Here is a 19,768-nt window from a genome sequence, read left to right on the forward strand (position 1 = left end):
CCAAGAAAAGAAGACAGAAGACCCAAATAAAGACAATTAGAAATGAAAAAGGAGATATTATAAGTGATACCACAGAAATAAAAATATGTACATGTATTTAACTTATTGTTATCAAGCTGTATTACCAGCAAGCTATGCTATCTTGGGACAATCCCTTAGTTTCTCTGGCCTCAGGTTCTCCACCTGAAATTGAGACTTTGCTGAAATTGCTGCCTTTTGTTCAGCTATGCCCTGCCCCCAAGGTGGAGTCAACATAGGCACCTGGCCTGGGTGAGCTGTGGTCAGCTCCACCCAGTTTGAGCTTCCCCAGCTGCTTTGTTTACCTACTCAAGCCTCAGCAATGATGGACGCTCCTCCTCCAGCCAGGCTGCTGCCTCGCAGGTCAATCTCAGACTGCTGCACTATAGTGAGCAAGGCTCCTTGCGCATGGACCCACCGAGTCAGGTGTGGGATATAATCTCCTGATGTGCCGTTTGCTAAGACCATTGGAAAAGTGCAGTATTTAGTGGGAGTTTCCCATTTTTCCAGGTACAGTCGGTCATGGCTTCCCTCGGCTAGGAAAGGGAAATCCCCCAACCCCTTGCACTTCCCAGGCAAGGTGATGCCCTGCCCTGCGTTGGCTCACCCTCCATGGGCTGCACCCACTGTCTAACCATTCCCAATGAGATGAACCAGGTACTTCAGTTGGAAATGCAGAAATCACCATCTTGTGCATCAATCACGCTGGGAGCTGCAGACCAGAGCTGTTCCTATTCAGCCATCTTGGAATGGAAGTCCACCATGCTTTTTTATTCCCTGGAGTTCAACCTTCTTTTCTGTTTGGTCAGAACAAGGCGTGTAGGCTAGAGGTGGATCATAGGGACAGAGGCTCAAGAATGGCAGCAATATTCATTTATGCCTTCTTTAGAAAGTGATTGCAAGAAACACATTCACCCATCGAAACTCAAAGAATGGACTTGGAGACACAAAGAACAGTGGAAGCAAGACTTTTAATGTCAATCTTGCAAGATTGGGTGTCTGGTAGGCAGGCACACCCAGGGCCGTTACCAGTATTGCTCTTTAATATGTTGCTCAAATTCTTTCTTTTATGACTTCATACCTTTATCTGTTGCCTGTCCTATAATTTTTTCCAAATTTTTCCCTGGATCTTCCCTCAAGATGGGCTTAGCTAGACTTCATGTGGCCTTGCCTTGTATTATGATTTATTTTACTTCCTTTATTTGTAGGTTGTTGTTGTTTTCTCTGTTATTTTAATATCTCTGGCATAGGGAGGAGTCCTGAAAGCTGGAGCATAGATGTAGGATAGCCTTAGCTGCATCAGTAACTCCCTCTGCACAAATTGTACTTTTAGCTTTGGTGGTAACAAATTTAAATATTCTACAGTTTACCAATCCTTATTTTGTCTTTTTTTCCCTAAGGTGGTGACCTGTAGAGGTTCCTCTGAAATCCTCACTTTCACATATCCTGTTTCTCCTAACTTGCCATAACACAATCTTTCTGTCCAAATTAGTGAACATTTTTTGCACTCATACTATTTTTTTGAGTACTGATTAAATAATTATGCCCCAGTTACTCTACGTAATATTAAGCAGGGACACTATGCAAACATTAAAAATGTTTATACTTATGTGCTGATCTCGAAGGCCATCTTTAGTGAGAAAAAAAACTAGTTGCAAAATAGCATATTCAGAGAAAGTCTAGTCTTACCTTTGTTTAAAAGAACAAAGAATACTCAACATACACACAAATATTAAAACAAAAGAACCAAACTCTGTGTAGATAACAGACATGTGAAAAGAAAAAGCCTACAAGAGAACAGCCTAGAGCTATCACAGTGGTTATCTCATGGTCCTTCTTGTGAATCCAATTGATGTAAACCTTTCATCAAAAAAGATGTATATATACAAAATATTTTCCCAACAATTTTAAGGAGTTCAGGAACTCCTCTGATGTATCCTACTGGTTTTGTCTCTCTGGAGAATTCTGACTAACATGTTCACTCTCTTATCTTCACTGTGTTGCTGCAGCTTCTTAACTGGACTCTAGAGCCTTCCTAGAGCAATTTTCATGCACAGATAGCTGTCCAATTGTTTTCTGTGGGTGATGAGGGTTGAGATCCCTGACTCGCCATCTTGCTTATGTCACTTATATAGCTTCTGAATACATTGATATTTGTAAGGGCAGAATACCTTGGATATACTTTGCTCTTTTCTTTATTAATTTCATAACCAACTTTTAGTTTCCAAAAGCAAGTATGTTGTGATTTTGATTGGTATTTCATGTAGTTCGTACATTAATTGGTTAGAATAGAAATTTTTACAATTTTGGTTCTTTCAGTCTGTGACATTTGGCAACAGCAGTAACAAAGCAGCCATGGAAGTTTCTCCTTCCCTTTATTTTGAGCCTATGTGTGTCTTACATGTGAGATGGGTCTGTTGAAGACAGCATACCATTGGGTCTTGCTTTTTAATCCCACTTGCCACTCTGTGCCTTTTTAGTGGGAGATTTAGCCCATTTACATTCAAGGTTAATATTGACATGTGTGCATTTGATTCTGTCATTGCGCCATCAGCTGGTTATTATTTTTACTTATTTGTGTGGTTGCTTTATAGTGACACTGGTCTCTGTGTTTAACTGTGTTTTTGTATTAGCTGGTAGCAGTTTTTCCTCTCTATATTTACTGCTGCTTTCAAGATCTTGTAAGGCAGGTCCGGTGGTAATGAAGTTCCTTAACATTTGCTTATCTGATAAGGATTGTATTATTCCTTCACTTAGGAGCTTAGTGTGGCTGGATATGAAATTCTTGGTTGAAGATTATTTTCTTTAAGAATGTTGAAGATAAAAGCCCAATCTGTTCTGGCTTGTAGGGTACCAGTGGAGAGGTCTGCTGTCAGCCTGATGGGGATCCCTTTATAGATGACTCACCTTTTCTTTCTAGCTGCCTTTAACATTCTTTTATTTTGACCTTGGAAAATATAATGATTATATATCTTGGTGATTATCTTCTTGTGTAGAATCTTGCAGGACTTCTCTGTATTTACTGAATTTGACTGTTGTCCTCTCTAGCAAGTTTGGGGATATTTTCATGGACAATATTCTGAAATATATTTTCCAAGTTATTTTCTTTCTTCCCCTCCCTTTCAGGGATGCCAATTACTTTAGATTTGGCCTCTTTACATGACCCATACTTTTTGGAGGCTTTGTTCATTTCTTTTTTTTTTCTCTTTGTGTCTGACTGTCTTATTTCAGAGAATCAGCATCAAGTTCTGAGATTCTTTCTTCAGCTTGGTTTATTCTGCTCTTAATACTTGTGATTGCATTGTGGAATTCTTGCATTGTGTTATTCAGCTCTGTCAGACCCACTAAGTTCTTTTTTATACTGGCTATTTTTCTTTCAGGTTCTGTGTTACTTTATTGTAATTCTTATTTTTCTTGGATTGGATTTTGCCATCCTCCTGAATTTCTATGATCTTTTTTCTCTACATATTCTGAATTCTATTTCTGTATGTATTCTGCATTCTATACATATTCTGAATTCTATTCCTGCCAGTTTGGCTTGGTTAAGAATCTTTGTTGGAGAACTGCTGTGATCATTTGGAAGACATATGATACTTTGGCCATTCGAGTTACCAGAGTTCTTACATTGTTTTTTTTCTCATCTCTGTATGTGGGTGTTTCTTTAACTGCAGAGTAGTTTGAATAGAGTCAATCGACTTATTTTCTAGATGTTTTCACTGGACCAAGCCTTGTGTAGGGTCTTTATTTGAAGCTCACTTCTTATCTCTGGTTTCAGAGGGGGATATGTTAGTGAGATATTTTTGGTGTAGAAGCTTTGAGGTGTGATTCAGCAGGTGATATCTAGGCTTACAGGCCAGCTGGAAGACTCTTGCTCTGTTGTGTGGTTCCCCTATGTTTCCTTACAGTTGCAGCTGTGTACCCTGTCAGTGCTCTGAAAGTGTGGGTTTCTCTCCCACTGAGTGCTGGCTGTAGTTCCTGATTCAGCACTCCTGGGCTGCCCACTGCAGCTCTGGGGATATCTCTGTGTTTATGTTCCTTCCCCAGCTTAAAGACAGCAGAGGAAGAGATCTTAGTAATGGTTGTGGCTAAGGGTCACTTGTTTGACTCCTGGGGGCTCCACCCCAGAAAGATGCAGGTCAGCAATCACTCAGTGCAGCCAGTCCAAGATGGAGTGTATGTGTTGTGGGCCCAAGCCAGGGGTTCTCTGTCTGGTGATGAGTGGTGGGGGGTGTGTGGAACCCGTGGGAGACAGACAGGCCTCTTCTCCTTGGGTTGACTGCAGATTGTTAGAGGTGTGGATAAGGCACTTATTGTCTTTGCTCCTTCATTAGTCTGAGGGTGTCCAGGGCAGTTCCACTGAAGAGGCAGTGGCATAGAAGCTTTCAGTTGACCCCAGAAACTCTGTCTAGGAAGTTGCTAATTTGGTACTGGCTTGACAGGTCTGGCTAGGGATGGCTGGAGGCCCAGGCCTGAGGATCTTCCTGATGAGAAGATATGAGAATGGAAACCCATGTAACACTCTGGCCACTTTTCCATAGGGCTGCTGTTATGTGCTTGGGGCCTGCTCCAGTATCTAGTCACCTCAGACTTCCCAGAACCTGGAGGTGTCACCAGTGAAGGCTGTGAAACAGCAAAGATAGTGGCCTATCCCTTCCTCTGAGAGCTTTGTCTGAGGGAGGTATGCAAACTTTTCTGGTCCCAAAGCAGCTGTAGGAAGTGGCTGGAGACCTTAGTTGAGAGGTTCCACCTAGTCAGGAGGAACAGGATCAGGAACCACTTAAAAAAGTAGTCTGGCCACATTTTGGTAGAACAGCTGTGCTGTGTTGGGGATCTACTTCAGTCCCCAGTCGCCTCAGACACTTTGAAGCCCAAAGGCTGGAGTTGCCAGGTCACCAAAACAGCGAAGATGGTAACCCTCTTCTCCCTTTGGGAGTGCCGTCTCAGGGATAATTCAAGTCTTTGCCAGCTGGAGAGCTTGGTGGGGGTGGCTGTAGGCCCCAGTTGAGAGGTCCTGCCCAGTGAGGAGGAATGGGATTGGACACCCACCTAAAGCATAGTCTGGCTATGTTTCAGTAGAGCAGCTGTGCTGTGCTAGATTAGGGGTTCTCTTCCACCCCAGGTTGGCTCAGTTTCTTCAAAGCCCAAAGGCCTGAACAGCTAAGGTATCTGAATAGCAAAGATGACAACCCACCTCTTCCATTTGAGCTCCTCGTTAGGGAGGTGCAATGCCACTACTAATAGCTGACTGGAATTCCAAGCCAGTGGATCTTATCTTGTGAGGTGCCATGGAAGTGGGGCTTGTGGGTTGTTGCTGCTAAGCCCCCTGGATTCAGCCTCTTTCCTAGGGGTATATACAGGAGTCTAACCTCCAACTTTGCTGGAGTTGCAGCTACTTTTACCAGAAAGCCAAGTGTCTAAGGCTCTGTGGTCTCCATGCATGCCTGAGTGGCTGCTCTGCCAAGACGCCACATAGCTCTGTGTATTAGACTGAAGACTGAGAGCCCTGGTAGAGTGGGTTCACAAGGAGATCTCCTGACTTGAGGGTGCAAAGACCTAATGCTCACCCCTACTGTTCCTTTCTATGACAGCTACACACACCAGCTGCTTCTGGTCAGCCATCTTGCCCACTCCTCCCCTAGTTTTCTTAAGGTTTGAATTGGCATTCTTTTTTCAATTTTTTTTCCAATTCACAACTTTGTTACTTTATTGTATTTATTTTTAAAAGATTGTTACTTCTGATTTTAGCATTGGCTGCATCTCACAAATATTGCTTTATTTTATTCGTATTTACTTTGTATATTAATAAGTAATTTGGCACCTTACACATTAAGGGATATTGAAGAAGGGAGGAGGCTTTGATATCTACAGTGGCAGTTTGGATTCCCACCCCTTCACTTACTAGCTGTGTTTCTTAATTCCTCTGGCATAAGTTTATTCATCTATGAAGTTGGTATAACAATAAAACATAGCTCAACTGAAACAATATAAATCCTTTGAACATAGAAAGCACTCAATAAATAATAATACATGACTCATGAATAACGTTTATTATATGCTGGGGTCCCTATTCTGAGTTTTCAATAAGTATCAGTTCAATCATCCTAGACAACTCCAAAATAGATACATAATATCTCAATTTTACAAGTGAGAAAACTGAGGAACAAAAGATTAGGTGGCTTGCCCAGCATCACACGACTAGGGAGTGGAAGAGCCTGAATTTGAAGCCAGGCAGTTAGGTCTAGGAGAAAATGTTTAATTTTAAATTACAAAGTATATTGGTTAACTACTGCTATACAACAAATTGCAAAATCCAGTGCTGACTGCACATTCATTTATTGTCATTCACGTATCCTCAGATCACCTGGAGATCAGCTGGAACTGGCTGATGTAGAGTAGGCTTAAATGCATGACTTCTCCGAACATGACTGCAGGTTAGCTTGACTAGATTGAGCTTGACTGAGATACCTTTGACCCATGTTTCTTTCATCCTCTTCTGGATTCAATAGTTACCCAGTCAAACAAGAGTAAATTTTCTAAATTTAATGGGGGAGAAAAAGGAAGGTTTGAGTCCCACAGTATTAGATATTGCTATTGGCTGTGAACTTTGAATATCATCTCCATTATAATTTCCCACTAGACTCTAGATACAAGAAATCAAATCATCAGACTCAAAAGTACATGTCATTGGAGGGACCATATCCTTGTTTCTATCCCACTTCATGATTAAAATCACCTTCTTCTTCCTTATGCTACAGCTGGTGTAGGCAAGGAAATCGCCAAAAATGTATTAGATGATTAGTGCTGAGAGAGGTCTTAGGCAATCTGCAGCTATCTCAGGCTGCTCTTTCTTAAAGACACAACCAGGCCAATATATTGCTTTTTTTTCCCTTTCCAGTGGCAGAACCCCTCTGTCTGTTTATTCTCTCCTGCCCAGAAATACAGAATAATCAATGGTTACCACCATGTCTTTGTTATGCTGTATCAGCATATATGGGAGATGATGTTTCTAAACTCCTGGGGGTCTGTACCAGGCCTCATTTCTCTAGTGGCAAAGTCCTAACATTGAGCGTTCTTTGATCTGAGAAGCCAAAAGAAACAAAATATTTCTTTTTTCTTTTTTTTTTTTTTTTGAGACGGAGTCTCACTCTGTCGCCCAGGCTGGAGTGCAGTGGCACGATCTCTACTCACTGCAAGCTCCGCCTCCCAGGTTCACGCCATTCTCCTGCCTCAGCCTGCCGTGTAGCTGGGACTACAGGTGCCTGTCACCGTGCCCGGCTAATTTTTTTGTATTTTTAGTAGAGACGGGGTTTCACCGTGTTAGCCAGGATGGTCTTGATCTCCTGACCTCGTGATCCACCTGTCTTGGTCTCCCAAAGTGCTGGGATTATAGGCGTGAGCCACCGCGCCTGGCCAAGATTTCTAAATCTTGTTGTTTCACAAATACTTTTGGATAGATTAATAAATGATGAGGCCACACCTGATGTAGGATAAAAATAATGAACCTCCAGGACCTAAAGATCCTGATGTCTGTGGCATCGAGTCACCTGTTGGTCCATATTGGCATATTTTCTGCATCAAATCAAGCCTTCTTTGTCCAAAGGCAGTAGGGAGTATGATTTTTGTTAGTCCATTCATGATGATGTTTTGTGGGCTAAGGGAATTCTGATGGGACATATCTGGCAGAAATCTGAGAATCTGTAAACTCAGCAGCACCTTCTCTTTTGCAACCTCTTCAAGGCATCTTTAATTTCTTTGTTCCTCAAACTGTAAATCAAGGGATTTAACATGGGAATGACCACGGTGTAGAAAACTGATGCAAATCTGTCAAAGCTGGAAGAACCTCCAGAGCTGGAACTCAAATAGACAAAGATTCCTGATGAATAGAAGAGGGAAACAGCTGTTAGATGAGAAGCACAGGTGTTGAATGCCTTGGACCTGCCTTTAGCTGAAGTGATCTTCATGATGGAGATGCCAATATAGCCATAGGAGATCATGATAACTAGGGCACTTGCTATCCCAAAGAACATGGTTAATACAGCAGTCATGACCTGTACAAAGAAAGTGTCAGTACAGGACAAGATTAACAGTTGGGGCATATCACAGAAGAAATGTCTGATGACATTAGACCCGCAGAAGTGGAGTTGAAGCAAAGCACCAATTTGGGATAAAGAAGCAGTGAGGCCAGTCATGTAGGCTCCCAGTACCATCCAAACACAGAGAGTGGGTGACATGATGGATGAATAGAGCAGGGGATTACAAATGGCGGCATAACGATCATAAGCCATGGCCGTCATGAGACAAGACTCACTCAGTCCCATTGTTGAAAAGATAAAGTACTGAATAATACAACCAACAAAAGTGATAGTTTGCTCTTCCTGTAAGAAGTTGGAGAGCATCTTGGGAACTGTGGAGCTGATATAGCAGACATCTATGAAGGACAGGTTACTAAGGAAGAAATACATGGGTGTATGGAGGTGGGAATCCATCCTTATTAAAACAATGAGGGACAGGTTCCAGGCCAGAGATGTAATGTAGATCACCAGGAATGTGGTGAAGAGCACTGTTATGATCCTGGGAAAATCTGAGAATCCCAGCAGGACGAAATATGTGATTTCTGTAATATTTCCTCCCCTAGTCATTGGCTCGGTGCTCCTAATATCAGAAAGGAGACAAGAGAATGGATTGCTAACTCAGGTGAAGTGAACATTACCATCTTCATATGTGTACATCTTTTCTTCCAACAAGCACTGGAAAAGGAGAAATGTTTCACTCTTGTGATGGAAAGACCCCAACTTTTCTTCTTGAATTGTCAGCATGTACCTGCACAATGCTTCAGGTTCTTGATTAATTCATGGAGTATCATGATGATTAAAAAATATGTTTAAAAAGTTGACTGGTAATTTTTAAAAAATATGCCATAGAAATGGTGAGAGTATTATGTATAAGGTAAAGATCACTAATTAAGGTAATCGTTTTTCTTAAAAAGTACCTCTGATGATTGATTATATAACTGTTGCTTTAAAATTATGAAAGCTTAGACCGGGTGCCATGGCTCATGCCTGTAATCCTAGCACTTTGGGAGGCTGAGGTGGGCAGATCACCTGAGGTCAGGAGTTTGAGACCAGCCTCGCCAACATGGAGAAACCCCATCTCTACTAATACAAAAATTAGTCAGGCGTGGTTGCGCAGGCCTGTAATCCCAGCTACTTGGGAAGTAGGAGAATCACTTGAACCTAGGAGGCTGAGGTTACAGTGAACTGAGATCGCGCCACTGCTCTCCAGCCTGGACAACAGAGCGAGACTCCATCTCAAAAGAAAAAAAAATTATGAAAGCTTAAATGATCTCCTTCCAAAATATGTCTGATGGACAGCAGTCCTGTCCTGGATTGTTATCTAAGTGTATTTAAAATACTTTTTATTTTAGCCTTTAGAAAAAGTACTTTCCCTATTTATAATAACTTCTCCTACTTTAATAAAAATGTATTCAATATAACATATCTAAACTGGCCTTAACAATAATATAAATTCTGATAATATTTTCAGGCAGACAGAACATGGGTGTTCAATAAGGTTACGGAATAAATCTCCTTAGGGAAGCCTTCATACAAAGCATTCCAGAAGGAGCTAGTGCAGCTCACTCTTGGCCTCAACCGTTGCCTCAATTTTAGGGTATTTGGCAAACAGCATAGTAATGTGGCTAAGGGTTCAGACTTTGGAGTTTTAGTTCCAATACTTCTTCTATTAACTTGTACCAGTGACATAAAAACATTAAGCTTAATTTACTGCTGAGGCACGAAAGGACTAATGTAAGGATAATAAAAGCTTCTAACTTCCCAAGTTACTGGGAAGGTTATTAGTGAAAATTCTTGCAAAAGCTAAGCACACAATTAGGTATACAACAATGGTTCAACAGAGGTTGGCTATTGTTATCATGGATTGCTTACAAATAACGATGAGTGACAGGTGTACCTGTGGGTAGGAATGTGAAAAGTAATATTTTCATGGGTTAATTTGAGGAGATTCATGAGCCAGCATCAGCTTTGTAGACGGCCAGGCATCATTGCCTCTCAGCAGGTGTAGATTCAGACCTAGTGTCCATGCTGGTCAAACCACCAAGGGCCATGATGATATAAGCCACATAAGCCATTGTTTTCTTCAGTTTGCTTGACTTTGGGTACACTAGGTCAATGGAAAGCCAGCATCAAATTATGATGGATCTTAAACTAGAGGAAAGGTCAAAGTAAATATTTCAATTCTCTAATAATACAGAGATATATCTTTTTTTTTTTTTTTTAGTAGATACAATCAGCAAGTTAGAACTTACCAACAGACTTATGGTATTAGGTTGGTGCAAAAGTAATTGCACCAACCAAAGGTATGCATGGATTATGTACATTCACTCTGTTCCATACTCAGACTGTCCTTTCTTGAGGTCAAAGGACAAACCAATGATAATAGCCAAGATTATTTAGAAAAAGATGAATAATTAGAAAGGATTTTAACTTTCAGATATTAAAAAGTATTATGAACATTGATAATTCATTATTCTTATAATAACAGACATGTACCAGAGAATAAATAAAAATTTCACAAATCAATGTAAGTGTTGGTAAGAATTTTATATATGAAAAAGTATTTTCAATTGATAGCGAAAGAACAAACTCTTCTATAAATGGTCTGTGAGACCTGCCACACTATAGGTAAAAGAGTATTTGAGGAATAAATAGATGTACATTTATATAATCTTGGGATGGAAGTGATATTCCTGAAAAGTAACACCAAAACAGAAATTATAAGAGAAAAAATATGGCAAAGCAATTTAAAAGTTGGTCATGGCAGAAAAACCCTTATATAAAGCATATTGGAAAGACAGTTGATGAATGGGGGAAAACAGTGATAAAACAGAAAAAGAGAATATAATTATTATCTTAATATATAAGATATTGTATAAATCAGTAAGGAATGAGCACTCATATGTACCATTGATGAGTGTACAAGGTCGTTCTACTTTTCTGGAGGAAAATTATTTGCTTTTTACGAACTATTTTGTGTGTATGATGAGCTCTCTCTCCCTCCCCCCGCTCTCTCCTCTCTCTCTCTCTCTCTCTCTCTCTCTCACACACACACACACCCCTTAAAAACCATTTATAATATCAAACATTAAAAGTAATGGATAGAATCATTTTGATTTTCTTCTTTATCCTTATCTGTATTATCTTGTTTTTCTACAGTTTCTACATTTATGATAAAAATATTATTGAACGTGAAAATCACTAATAGGGTGGAGAAAGGGGAGGAGGGCAGAAGAGAGAGAGGGGTGGGGAGAAGAGATAGAATGTGGAGAATAGACTTTCCTGAATCTTACTTGCTGGCTGTGTGATGTTTAGCACATGATTAACCTCTCTGTACCTCAGTTGTCTCATCTACAAAGGAAGCTGATAATCATTACCATTTCATAGGGTTGTTGCAAGGATGGAATGACACAAAGGGCTTAAAACAATAAGGCTCGGTCGAGCACGGTGGCTCAGGCCTGTAATCCCAGCACTTTGGGAGGCTGAGGTAAGCAAATTGACTGAGGTCAGGAGTTCAAGACCAGCCTGGCTACCATGGAGAAGCCCCGCCTTTACTAAAAATACAAAAATTAGCCAGGCGTGGTGGCACACGCCTGTAGTCTCAGTTACTCGGGAGGCTGAGGCAGGAGAATCGCTTGAACCCAGGAGGCGGAGGTTGCAGTGAGCTGAGATATCATGCCGCTGCACTCCATCCTGGGCGACAGAGTGAGACTCTGTCTCAAAACAGAACAAAGCAAAACAAAAAAAACAATAAGACCTCAGAAACGTTAGCAAGCATCATTCCCATCATCACATCTCTCTTAAAAGGGAGTAAAGAAAGAACTAGTACTGAAGTATTAAGAAGCTCTCAATAAAATTATTTCTTAAATCAGATGATTTCTAAACCAGACTAAAGAATATTGTTGACGAATGATTGTAATTCTTTCTATCTTGTAGGATTGTGTTATCTCCCATGCAGCTGGATTGTCAACTCCTGATGCTGCTTTTTCTTCCATTACCACCAAGTACCCTCAAGCTGAGAACGCTGACTGTATACAGGACACGGATTAGTAGAGATGTTTGGTTACTTAATACTAAGCATTGTGTATACTAGTATTTGCAGAACTCAACAAATTTCTCTTTAACACATTCGTTATTAAATGGTTCTTTCATTCAGGTTTGAATGCCAAACTAAGAAAATCTTATTTTTGTTTTATTTCCGTTATGAGTTTATTAACTTGGAAATCTTTCTGTTTACTCTTAGAATAGACATAAAAAGAATGGGATCATGTCTTTTGCAGGGACATGGATAGAGCTGGAAGCCATTATCCTCAGTAAACTAATGCAGAGTCATTATCCTCAGCAAATTAGTGCAGGAACAGAAAACCAAACACCATATCTTCTCACTTATAAGTGGGAGCTGAACTATGAGAACACATGGACACAGGGAGAGGAACAACACACACTGGGGCCTGTCAGGGGGTGGAGTGGCAGGAGGGAGAGCCTTAGGAAAAATAGCTAATGCATGCTGGGCTTAATACCTAGGTGATGGGGTGATAGGCGCAGCAAACCACCATGGCACACGTTTACCTTTGTAGCAAACCTGAACATCGTGCACTTGTACCCCAGAACTTAAAATAAAAATAACAATTAAAAAAGATTTAAAAATTAAAAAAACCCTCTAATACAATTTCTCAGATATATTACCAAGATGAGTTAGATTTAATGGAAATATTTTCAAAATATAAGCTCTTACAGATAGTATCCCCCAGACACCAATATAACCGGTCAATTCAGTGAAAATAAGTCAAATTGTTGATCAATTGGTTGCACTAAAACTCTTTACTTTTGTATTACATTCTGGTGACACAGGCAGACATAATTAAATGTACTCTATGTAATCTACCATTTCCAGTGAAGAACAAGGAGTTGTGGATTGCTTTTCTTATTCATGATAAAATTTATCCTGAAAACTTACCTTGTTGACATTTGATAAGCTAGAGAAAAAGAGAAAAAACTCTGGATACATTCACTCTCTTTGATTAATTCCTTACATATGTTCACCATCTCCTGAGACAATTTGCAGAGGAAAAGGTAATTGATGTAAATATTGGTTAAAGATTTTACTAGATGAATGTAGGTGATCAAAATCCTATCCAGTGCTAATCAATAAGGACATGGTCAGTTTGCAAAGTTGTGCAGGGTACAAAATCAGGTAAAGCCAGAAACATTGCTAAATAAAGAACAATGTATGTACAAGAAGGTTACAAGGAATATTTAAACCAACACTTCTTGTGCTTGGAGTGGGTACCTCTGATATCTGTGTTGCCCAGGATGGTGTCTTCAGATCCCAGGATCTCCAAAAATTACAATAGGGAGCACTTTTGAAGTATTTCAGAAGTTCTAATTGCACGATCTATGAGTACTCTGTCGTCTCATTAAGACTCAATGTGTCTCTTGCTATTCAGAGATCATAAATCAAAGCTATGTATTTAAACAGAATCAAGATAGTCATTAGCATTTTGAAAACAGAACCCTGAAGGGCAAAATTAAATTAAAAGTGCCCTTGGGGTGGAGAAAACTGGGATACATACCCAAGCAGGTTTTGATCTTAGGAAATTCCTCTGAAACTCAGTAAATTATCATTTTTGATTCCTCTTTCAGGCTTTATAGACAACATATATTTGACTATAGATCATTCCAACATCCCCATTTTACAGGTGAAAAAAAAGAAGATAGCAGTGTTCAAGGTCACATCCTTAAGAATTCAATACCCATCCCTCACCCCAGAATAATACCTGAAATTTTGTGTTTGAGGTTTTTCTTTTTACAGAAGGTTGAGTAAGGAGAAAGAGGGTCCAACAAGGAACTTTAGGTACAGAATGTGGAAGTGAGGAAGAGGAAAGAGTTAAAGAATGAGAGAGACTGAGGACCATAAACTCTGTTCCATGTGTGTCCTTACTGGAAGAATTACATGGATATTGAGATGGTACAGAATCCACTGTTCCAAGTCTCGTCCTGTGACCTTGACCCAGGTCCCCCAAGAAGGCAGAGTTCTTGCCCAAGGTGGAAGTTGCCTATTTCTCTTCCAACAGAATTTTTCAGGTGGGCATATCACACTCCAAGATGGGCATGTTTGACCACAAAATTGGCTATCCACTCACAGCAAGAGAGATGGTCTCACGTGGGGATCCTCTTAAACGTGCCGCCGAGAGCAGAGATGAAAGGAGAAAAGCCAATTAGAGAGAGAAAGCATGCCAGGTACTTGCTCTCTGGTGCCATGGTTGTCATGGAGTTTTTGTCCCTGCTGATCTCATGCCCCACTTTGCTGTGTGGGTCAATTCCCTGTTTCCCTATTGTCCTATCATGATGTCAGTATTGCAACTTTTTACTCAACTTGAAGTCATTGGAGCTGGAAAGAAGATGGGGATCTTCTAGTCCAAAACTCTCAATTTCTGGGTGAAAAATCTGAGACCAGAGTGCTAAAGCGTTTGCCCAAGATGACACCCTAACCAGTAATATAGCTTGATAGCAATAAATTTGATAGGTGTATGCTTCTCTGCTTACAAAATGCTTCCATTCTAGGTAATTACATACATAGTTCCTCAAATACCTGACTTGAGTCAATTATCACAGCAGTCCTGCAAGGCAGACGTGGCATTATTTCCCATGCATAAGTGAGGAAATTGAGGTACTAAGGAATACAATAAGATTAATTCATAACAAAGCCATGGCTTCTCATGTTTATAACCATGGGTATTGATATCATACAATTTGGGTTGAATTTTGGCTTGGCCACTTGCTACTTGTGTGACCTTGAGCAAATTAACCTCTCTAAGCCTCAGTGTTTTCACCTATAAAGTGGGGCTAACAGTAATAGCTACTTCACAGAGTAGCTTTTCATTGAGAATTAAATTAGATAAAGACTATAAAGCACCTATCAGGGTGTGTAGTATAAATCATGCCTTCTGTTTAATAGCAGATAAAACTTACGTTGTTTTGATTTGGAGATCTTTCGAGATGTATTGTTACCTACAATGAGAAGAGCATGATAGGCCTCAGTATGCCATCTGCAATTGGGATAATTTCTCACCTGCCAAATCTCATATGGGTATAGGAAAAATCAAATCTATGTGATGTAACTACATGAAGTGTAAAATGTTGTATAAAAGCTAATGTAATATAAATGAAATTTAGTACATAAACTCTAGACTAGAGAAATATCTCTTACACATTAAAAAAAATTATCTTGGTCTGTCTCTGAGCCACCATGATACCCCTAGGTCTGGTGCTTCTGCTGCTCCCTGGTCAAACTTAAGGCCCTGGAATCCCTGGGAGGCTCAGGCCTCAGGTACTTGGGTCCAGCCTCCCTAGACATGTGACGATAGCCATCATTTCTGAGGTCTTGCACCGTCTCTGGGAGGCTACCATGAAGCATGCTCCAGGTGCACCTATGCCGAGAAATTGCAGGCTTTGACTTCCTTGCACCTCTAGGAATCTCCCCAACTCTTTACCTTAACAGTAGCCCTTTCCACCTACCATTTTTTTCTTGCCTACTTCCTATTTTAAAAATTTACGTCCTTCTGTAGGCTCAAAGGGTAAGGTGGAAGGAACAGGGTTATTTGGGAATAAACCCAAACAAATATTGCCATCCTGCACCATGCTCCTCTCCTCTCCCCTCTCCTCCCCTCCCCTCCTCTTCCCTCCCCTCCTCTCTCCTTCCCTTCCCTCCCCTCGCCTCTCCTCTCCTCTCTTCTCTGCTCCCCTTTCATGCGCTCTTCTCCTCTTCTCTATTTATCTCTTTCATTCACTTACTCTCTTTCTGTCTTTGCTTGGATCTAAATATTTTAATTATACATTATGTTATTTTATTTTTATTGGAATGTAAATACATGCTTAACAACCAGAAATAAAATAAATGAACAGATTCAGAGTAATGTTAGCAAGATGGTCAATTACAGGTGGCTACTGTTCATCACCCCTATAAAAAAGTACCAAAACAACAAGTAGCCACAATTTGACCAGAGTGACTAAAGGAGAATGCTGGAGCACAGCAAGGGAGTGGTGGAAATTTTGTGGTGCACAGTAACTCAGGATGGCCACCTAGAGCAGGAAGAAACCACCTTGCTTCTGCCATCCATTCCCTCCAGTGGGGATCAGCTTGGAATCAGGAGTGGGTTTCTCCCTGTGAGGAAAAGGTAAGCAGGAGGCCACAGCAGCCCCTGTCACTGTCATGGACACCTACAGTTTTCACTACTTATGAGTCCACAGACCTCATAGGCCCTGTGCCCAGCTTAGGAGGCTGCCTGGAGTTCCAAAGGCTGCACGACTCTAGAAACGGAGCCCATCTCATATGCACTCTCTGTGGTCCAAGCTGCCACTGTGCAATCTTGAAACTGGAGCTACTGTTCCAAGGGCCCATAGCCACTGCACCCCTTCATCCCTCAGGCTCTGCCATTATTGCATCACGCTCACACACAGCAGTGCACCATTTACCAGCTGAGCTGCTGCAGCTACCTGTCACCTAAGAACAAGCTGCTTAATCTTCCTATGCCTAAGAACAAGCTGCTGCAGCTTCATACTATCTGGGAAGAAGCTGACAATCTCCCCCATCTCATTTGCTGCTGCATCTCATCCCTTGGCTACTCAAAGCCTATGCCCAGCAGAGAAGCCACATGCCCCAAGTGCCCAAGTTGATGTGGCATGTTGCCTGCCAGGAACCAGAAGTTCAGGCCCAGTGGAGCAATCACAGGCCTGCACCTCCGCCTAGTGGCTCCTGCTCCTTCAGGAATCTGACCTTCTGCCCCTATAGCAGAGCAACTATACCCCAGCAACTAAGCTCATGTGGTGCCTGTCCCTTGGCAACCCAGAGTCCAGTATAACAGAGCCACCCTACCTGAGTCAAGACAGAATCCTGTCCTTTGGGGACCAGCAATCCCAGCCCTGTGGATTAGTCACACATCCAGCCCTGTGGGGTCCCAGGCCTAGGGCCCAGTGAAGCAGCTGCCTCCCAGGCACCTGAGCTGACGTGGTGTCCCAGTCTCCAGGGAAACAGAGTCTTGGCTGAGCTGTGACTGCTGCCCTCTGGGTCAAACAGCCACAGATATCCACCTCCCTGAATCTGGATTCCCTTGTAGAATCTGACATGCTGAGGTTCCCTGCCTCCCTAGGGAGTAGGATCATCGTTGCCCTGTTCTCCAAGCCCCAGAGAACAAACCACAGCTCCACTCCATCATTCCTGAGTTCTTGCTGCTGCTGTACCCAGCCTTATGGAGCCTAGGCTACTGCCTTTTCCTACTTCCAGAGTCATCACTACAAGATACCTACTCCCCTGGTGTCCAGGTTGATACTCTGCCCCATTAGTGTGGGGAGTGACAGTTGTGCCCTGCTAGCCAGGGCTTGAGCCTCTGGAACACCCCTTCTTCCTTAGAGCTGTGTCAGTGCTGTATCCTGATTACCAGGATCAGAGTCACAGCTACATCTCTGCTTTTTGGAACTGGGCTATTGAGGTTTTGAGAAATATAGGATTATGTAAAGAGACCACATCTATGATTCATTGGTGTCCCTTAAAGAGATGGGGAGAGTGTAATCAAGTTGAAAAACATATTTCAGGATATAATCTATGATAACTTCCCAAACCTAGCTAGAGAGCCCAACATTGAAATTCAGGAAATGAAGAGAACCACAGCAAGATATATAACAAGAAGATCACCTCCAAGACACATAATTATTAGATTTTCCAAGTTCAAAATGTAAGAAAAAATGTGAAAAGAAAGCTAGAGAGAAAGTTCAGGTTATCTACAAATGGAAGCCCATCAGACTAACAATGGACCTCTCAGCAGAAACCTTATAAGCCAGAATATATTAGGGGCCAATATTTAACATTCTTAAAGAAAAGAAATTCCAACCCAGAATTTCATATCCAGCCAAACTAAACTTCATAAGCAAAAGAGAAATAAGATCCTTTTCAGACAAGCAATGCTGAGGAAATTTGCTACCACCAGAGGTACCTTATAAGAGCTCCTGAAGGAAGCACTAAATATGGAAAGGAAAGACTATTACCAGTCGCTACAAAACCATACTGAAGTTCACAGACCAGTGACACTGTAAAACAACCACACAACCAAATCAGCATAAGAACCAGCTAACAGCACAATGAAAGGATCAAATTCACACATATCAATACTAATTTTGAATGTAGATGAGCTAAATGTCCCAATTAAAAGGCATAGAATGGCAAACTGTATGAAGAATCAAGGTCCATTGGTATGCTGTCTTCAAGACACCCATCTCATATACAGTGACACTCATAGGCTCAAAATAAAGGGATGGACAAAAATCTACCAAGCAAATGGAGAACAGAAAAAAGCAGGGGCTGCAGTCCTAGTTTCAGACAAAATAGACTTTAAACTAATAAATATCAAAAAAGACAAAGAAGGACATTACATAATGGTAAAGGGTTCAATTAAACAAGAAGATCTAACAATGCTAAAAATATATATACACACATCCAATAGAGGAGGACCCAGATTCGAAAAGCAAGTTCTTAGAGACTGCCAAAGATACTTAGACTCCCAGATAATAATAGTGGGAGACTTCAACATCCCACTAACATTTTACTGAAAGTGTTAGACAGATCATCAAGACAGTAAATTTAAAAAGATACTTAGAATCTGAACTCAGCACTTCATCAAATGGACCCAATAGTCATCTTGAGAACTCCTGACCCCAAAACAACAGAATGTACATTCTTCTCACCACCAAATGGCACATACTCTAAAATCGACCACAATTGGACACAAAACTTTTCTCAGTAAATGCAAAAGAACTGAAATAATAACAACCACTGTCTCAGATAACAGCACAAATTAGAAATCAAGACTAATAAATTTGCTCAAAATCATAAAATTACTTGGAAATTGAATAACCTTACTCCTGAATGACTTTTGGGTAGATAATGAAATTAAGACAGAAATCAAGAAGTTCTTTGAAAGAAATGCCAAAAAAAAAAAAAAAAGAGAGAGAAAAAGAAAAAAGAACACAACAAACCGGAATCTCAGGGACACAACTATGGCAGCATTAAGAGGAAAATTTATAGCACAAAATGCCCAAATAAAAGCTTTATAAAGATCTCTATTTAACAACCTAACATCACAACTAAAAGACACAGAGAGCTAAGAACAAACCAAACCTAAAAGCTAGCAGAAGACACGAAATAACCAAAATCAGAGCTGAACAGAAGGAGATTGAGACATGAAAAAGCATTAAAAAGATCAATGAATCCAGCAGTTTATTTTTTGAAAAAATTAATAAAATTGATAGACTGCCAGCTAGACTAATAAAGAAGAAAATAGAGAAGATCCAAATAAACACAATTAGAAATGACAAAGGGGATATTACCACTGACCTCACAGAAATACAAGTAACCATCAGAGAATATAATGAACACATCTATGCAGATAAACTAGAAAATCTAGAAGAAACTGACACATTCCTGCACACATACACCCTCCCAAGACTGAACCAGGAAGAAACCAAATCCCTAAATAGACCAAGAATGAGTTCTGAAATTGCGTCAGTAATAAATAGTCTACCAACCGAAAAAAGCCCAGGACCAGATGGATTCATAGCTGAATTCTACCACATACACAAAGAAGAACGGGTACCATTTATACAGAAAGTATGCCAATAAATTGAGG

At 40.8% G+C, this 19,768-nt stretch overlaps 1 protein-coding gene across 1 annotated transcript; it reads right to left on the reverse strand.

Annotated features, from left to right (window-relative positions):
- Positions 1 to 7,680: 7,680 nt before the first annotated feature.
- Positions 7,681 to 8,657, reverse strand: LOC103234943 (olfactory receptor 5AN1). Its single transcript, XM_007997365.3, has one exon. The coding sequence runs from the start codon at positions 8,655 to 8,657 to the stop codon at positions 7,722 to 7,724; it is 936 nt and encodes a 311-aa protein (XP_007995556.2). The 3' UTR covers positions 7,681 to 7,721.
- Between the last annotated feature and the right edge of the window lie 11,111 nt (positions 8,658 to 19,768).

Source organism: Chlorocebus sabaeus, chromosome 1 (assembly GCF_047675955.1).
Source record: "Chlorocebus sabaeus isolate Y175 chromosome 1, mChlSab1.0.hap1, whole genome shotgun sequence".
In the NCBI taxonomy this organism is placed as follows: domain Eukaryota; kingdom Metazoa; phylum Chordata; class Mammalia; order Primates; family Cercopithecidae; genus Chlorocebus; species Chlorocebus sabaeus.